This window comes from Lycium barbarum, chromosome 11, assembly GCF_019175385.1.
Source record: "Lycium barbarum isolate Lr01 chromosome 11, ASM1917538v2, whole genome shotgun sequence".
NCBI lineage: Eukaryota > Viridiplantae > Streptophyta > Magnoliopsida > Solanales > Solanaceae > Lycium > Lycium barbarum.
The window spans coordinates 5,729,802-5,735,728 of NC_083347.1; the positions used below are offsets into that span (position 1 = coordinate 5,729,802).

Consider the following 5,927-nt stretch of genomic DNA (forward strand, 5'->3'; position numbering starts at 1 on the left):
CATTAATGAAATGAGTAAAAATCTTAAAAAATTAAGATTTAGATTTTGGTAGGGATGGAAGATCTAGGTGATTTCTTTTCATAGCTAGCTAGAGGCGAATTTAGAATTTAAACTTGATGAGTTCAACTTTTTAAATTTTTTAGTATTGAACTCACTGTATTGTTAAAACTATAGGCTTAGATATATTCAATAGATCTTTACATATGAAATTTTTACTCATCGTCAAAAATAAGAGGTTCAAATAAACCCATAGTCAAAAGGATACATATGCCTCTTCCCATAGCTAGTTTTGAATGGATGAATTGTTTTGAATTTATAAGTACTTTATGAAATAGTTGAAATGCGAATAAATTAACTCGGATATCATCGCAATTAAAAGAGTATCATGCCAAATTTAATGGAAAGGGCATTTTATTCCTTTTTCCTTTCTCTTTTGTTAATTTATTTTATGAAGGGTATGCATTAGAAAGAAAATTAATCTAATTAGTAAAGTGTACTTATATTGGATACAACAACCGAATAGTCATTAAGATTATGGATCTAGTATGTTTGATTCCTCCATAAATAATTACAACAATCATGTCATGTATGCAATGTGCTAGTTGTATGATCCATCTAGAATATGTCACCATTTACTAGGCTTTTCACAACAACAAATGATTCTTATCTTTTCCCTTAACAGGATTTCTTTTATTTCAAGGTAGCAAATTTCACTGCTTAATTAATCATACTTTATGCTTTTGGGAAATTAAACCAATTCTTTACCAAAATTAACAACCTACCTTACAAGCTACTTATCAGATAATTAATTAATTATAGCATTAGTAAATATAATCTCCTACTGAAATAACTAGACATACAAATTAATCCAGCACTCGAGCTTTACCATTTAGGGTTTGGGAATCTTTAAACAAATTGTTGCAAAAAAATAATAATGTATATATAGAAATACTTATTACCAGGCTGATTTTTCTTTCTGGTTGTGACAATAACTCGGTTTCAATTTCAAATAAGATGGGACTTAGGATTCATTATATAAATCCTAATTGATCATGTTATTCAATTAAATTCATCTAAAGGCAACAAAAGTTTTAAAAAAAAAAGAGAAAGGTAACAAGAAAACAATGTGCAGAATATTTCTTTTCCAATAAGATATAGATTATATATGATTACAAGATTTGTTTCTATGCATCTCTATTCACATACCAACCTTGGAGATCTATGTATTTTTATATACTATAAAGTAAAGACAGACGGTTAATAAAATAAAGGTACAGGGTCTCGCCTAAATTCTTTTTTCACCAACTGTAAATCATCTAAAATTCTTCTTACTTAGCTACTACTATATATATAGCTACTACAACAAAATCTCAATACCCAAATCCAGCAATTCCCACTAATCTAATTTAATACCGTCGTTAATAATCTGCGAAAATACTGAGCCAATAATAATTAGTTAGGGAACCTGTAATAATGAAACATCTTTCTAGGGTATATAATATGATTTCACAATATCAATTTTTTTCTTGAAAATATTTGTTTTCTTTGATTTGATGTCTAAGAGTACCAGTTCATCCCCGAATAAGGTTGTCGAAAAACTCCGTCACTAAGAGACCCCAGAGCTTGTTGCTGATGAAGTGACGGAGTTTGAGGAAGTTGACTCAGAAGACTTACGATAGATCCATTCTGTTCATCTGCTCGAGCATTCATATTTAACCCGTCCTCCATATTCTCCGTTAAAAACCTTTTTGTTGATTGAGAATTGTCGTTACTAGCTGCTCCATCTTCATTCCAGTACAAATTTGCCAATGGTCTCTTTGAAGAAAATTGGGATCCTCCTTCATATAAATTTTGGTCATTTTCAAACAGTGTACCAAAATTTGAGGATTTTAGTGGTGGAATTTTTGGTTGACCAAATGGATTTGGCATTGACATTGAATTTGGATGGCATGGTAGATTAATTGATGATGATCCCATCATCATATCAATATTCAAATCGTCCCTCTCGTGATCTATTGGTCTTTGAGTATTGTTCTTCTTGTAAATCCTACATAAAACCCAATCATCTAGCTGCATAACCAAAAACCAAAAAAAAGTAATTTTTCATTAGTCAATTCAAGCCAATCAAATGTAGCACTTTCAAAAGTCAATTCTTCTTCCATTCTATTTCTTTTTGTTAACAAGAATCTGCCATGTGTGTGGCGGCTACATGAGGTAGTATTAGCGGCGAAATCAAAACTTTAGTTAACGGTGTTAAGATTTATATATATATATATTTTTAAATACACAATATAATTTTTCGATGAAGCGTGTTCAATTGACAACCCTTCACTCTATGTGGCTACGTCACTGAATATATCACCAACGGGTAGACATAATATATAATCATAAGTTTAATTAAATCTAATAAATTACTATTCAAAACATAGATAAATTTGTTAAAAATCTAAAAAAAGAAAAAAAAGTCAACAAATATTTAAACATGTCTCCATGTTATAAAAGTATATTCGGTTCAAATTTAAGAATATGAAAGTTAAAATTACTAATTAAATTTAAATATGAATCTGTCTTTGGGCTTTGGGTACAACCTTTACCAGATGTGATCGTCTCCAAAAGGAATAATATTCCAATAGATGGTGTGCTATGAAAACATTAAATTCAGGACAAGTTTTACAACTAAATAAAAATAAAAACAAAGACTTACCCTTAAGGATTTTTTATTGGCAAGGTCACAACCAGGGGGCTTATTATTATTTGTTTTATTGTCAGCAAGTCTATATTCATGCATGATCCAATTTGTTTTCAACCCTTTTGGTGGTTTGCCTCCATAGAAAACTAGTGCTTTCTTAACACCAACTTTTTGAGTCCCACCGCCGGTTAGCACGGGCTTGTCGGTTCCGGTAGCTTTCCAATAACCTGAAGTTGCTGCCCTGTTTGGCCTCGCCCCGTTTGGATACTTCCTATCCCTTGGACTGAAGAAGTACCATTCTTGTTCTCCAAACGTTGCCTTAGCTGAACATGAAAATTTAATAACATACCTCAAATATTCAAGAATTGTCGAAAAGGGAAAGGAAATAACAAGAATTGAATTCACACTTACTGCCTGCTGAAAAAATTTCAAACTTATTATGAAATAGGAGAGGAAGAAGCAAAGAGAAACAGAAAAAGGAACAATGAGAATTGAATTCACACTTATTATGTGAAAAAAATTCTTCAACACTCAAAATTCATCAACATTTTAAAGTTGCCATTTTATTATATGGGATAGGAGAGGAAGGGAAGGAGCAATAAAAAGGGAATCACAAGAATTGAATTCATACCTATCGCGTGAAAAATTCGCAAAAGTCACCGAAAAAATCATAATTGCCATTTTTAACATGGGACTGAAGAAGAAGATGATGATAAGGACAATAAAAAAAAGGAATTGCGACAATCGAATTCACACATATTTTGTGAAAAAAATCTCAAAACACTCAAAAGTCCCCGACAAAATTGCCATTTTATTACATGGGAAAAGAAGAAGGGGAGGAAAAATAAACAAAGAAAGAACACCGAAAATTGAACTCACACTTATCGCGTGAAAAACTTTCATCGGTCAATACCACCGAACTATAAGCCATGATAAAAATTAAAATTGCCCATTTTATTACATGAAAGAAGAAGAAGGAGGAGGAAGAGGAGGAGAAGGGGAGAAGAAATAATTAAAAAAAAAAAAATTACGAGAACCGAACTCACAGTTTCATTTGCCAATACCACAAGACTGTAAGCCTAATAAAAATAGTTATAAAGTGAGAGTACACATACCAGGAAGTTCCCAAGGATCAAATTTGTAAAGATCAACTTCAGCAATAATAGAAACAGGTAAAGGAACAGAGGCTACTTTTTTCTTAAGGTAATGAACAACAAGTTCTTCATCAGTTGGATGAAAACGAAAGCCAGGTGGCAGTTGAGGTTGCTGATGAGAGCCGGTTGATGAATCAGTACTCTCCATTACACAAAATTCAAAATATTATATTTGATCAAAGTCAGCTAATCATAGAACTATATAATATAAGTATATAAAAATAATAACAAGAAAGAAGAGTAATTGGAATGGTACGAAAATTCTGCTTTACAGTTTCGGAGCTTTAGCAGAGAGAGAAATGTGTGTGTGTGTGTGTTGTCAACTTGTCATGTGTTGTGTGTTAGCAGTACAAGAATACAGAAAATCAGCTGGAAACTGGTTTGGTTAATAAGTTTTGGCTGGCTAGCCCCCCTCTACTCCCCAACTTCTTTTATATGGTATGGGGCAAATTTAATTTAATTTTTTATACACTAATATACTCCCTCCGTATCAAAATATGTGTCACCTTAGAAGAAAAAAACTCTCAAAATTAGTGTTACCTTAAGAATTCAAGACAAAAATTTAGAAGTGTTATCAACAATGGGCGTAATTTTTGCTAAAGTGACATTTATTTTGGGACAGAGGGAGTATATTGCAAAATAAAAAATTCACTACTAATGATAAAATTTTACTGATTTAGAATAGGGATCCCTTTAGAATATCTATTTACACTTGTGCGTTCAGGATTTTAAATTCGATGGGTTTAAAATTAGATTGTCAGAACTAACTCTGATACCATTTTTTCCCCGCTGAAATTATGGGTTCAAAATCTAATATGTATTAAAAATTTAGTGATTTCCACATATGTATATCGATTCCGTGTCGAGAACACTAGGTTCACGTGAATTCGATGCTTGTACTCTACATCCACCGACCGCCACTATCTATTTACTCTCATCAATTCATATTTTAATATAAAAATTTAAATTAATATGTGATGAAACAATAAAGGGTAACTACTATGTGATCAACAGTGGTGGAAGAATGACTTTCACATTAATAAGTAAAGAGGATTCAACATTTACTACAAATACTTTAAAAGATATTTTTGATCTTATATATACAATTTAATTTTCCAACAAACAATTCATATGAACCTTCTTGCATCCCCAAGGTTCACTCGGAATTATCATTTAACTGATTGTAATAAAACTCAGCCTATTTTCTAGCTTAGTAGAAATAGTAGTGTCATACTCCAATGAACTTTCTAATTATCTTGTTATGTAAGTAATTTTTACAATCTATCAGTATGTAAAATTTTAATTCCTTTTTTTTTATCAGGTATAGCTGCGACTTGTGATGGGAAATATTCTCAACGTATGGCTGGAATACCATGTAAAGACAGAGGATATATATGTAGTTTAATGGAAAAACGTAGTCCATGTAATAGTTAGTGGATGTTAATGAATAAAATGAGGTGATTAGTAGCTATCCATGACGTAATTAAGGATTGAGAACTGAAAACTAGGCTTCTAATCAATTGACACGCTTGGTTTCATAATATGTGGTTAGCCTGACACGTGATGAGTTTGAAAATAAGGCAAATGGGGTCCACCTCTAATATACCTAAAGACACCATAGGTTCGAACCAAAAAAATAAAAAAATTGATTAATACGAAGATAAGTTCCTCATCTAAAATGTGTCGACCTTCTAACCTGATCAAAAAGAAACTTTTTATTCATTTATCCAACTTTAAGGATCAGGCTCAAATTTTAGTAAAAACAGAAAATATTTTACTCCTTCGACTTCTATTTATGTGAAACTTTTTGGTGTACGAATATTAAAACACTTAATTTAAATATGAGTTCAGGTATAAATTTTCAACATAAACTTACAAATTTGAAAACTAAAAGTACTTATGTATGTTTCCCTGTTAATAAAGTCTTTAATTACCAAAAAAGAAGTACTTATATAACATAGCTAATAATTTTAAAAAAATTTAAAAAATTTGAAGATCTACGGTAAAAAAATGTTTTTCCAAATAATAATATATATCTTCACATAAAATGGAATGAAATAGGCAAAACTTGAGCATTTTAAATT

General features: G+C 31.1%; 1 protein-coding gene across 1 annotated transcript; it reads right to left on the minus strand.

The window, feature by feature from the left end:
- Positions 1-1,127: 1,127 nt before the first annotated feature.
- On the minus strand, positions 1,128-4,250 carry LOC132617090 (NAC transcription factor 56-like). The gene is made up of 3 exons (XM_060331984.1): positions 3,805-4,250; positions 2,705-3,012; positions 1,128-2,070 (listed from the first exon to the last, which is right to left on the minus strand). Exons 1-3 carry the CDS (start codon positions 3,989-3,991, stop codon positions 1,558-1,560), a joined length of 1,008 nt encoding a protein of 335 aa, XP_060187967.1. The 5' UTR covers positions 3,992-4,250; the 3' UTR covers positions 1,128-1,557.
- Positions 4,251-5,927: the final 1,677 nt, after the last annotated feature.

Coding starts and splice junctions, on each gene's coding strand:
- LOC132617090 (XM_060331984.1), bottom strand. CDS start 3,991: ATGGAGAGTACTGATTCATCAACCGGCTCTCATCAGCAACCTCAACTG. Junction 3,013..3,804: donor TGATCCTTGGGAACTTCCTG/GTATGTGTACTC, acceptor TTTCATGTTCAG/CTAAGGCAACGTTTGGAGAA. Junction 2,071..2,704: donor CCAATAAAAAATCCTTAAGG/GTAAGTCTTTGT, acceptor TTGGTTATGCAG/CTAGATGATTGGGTTTTATG.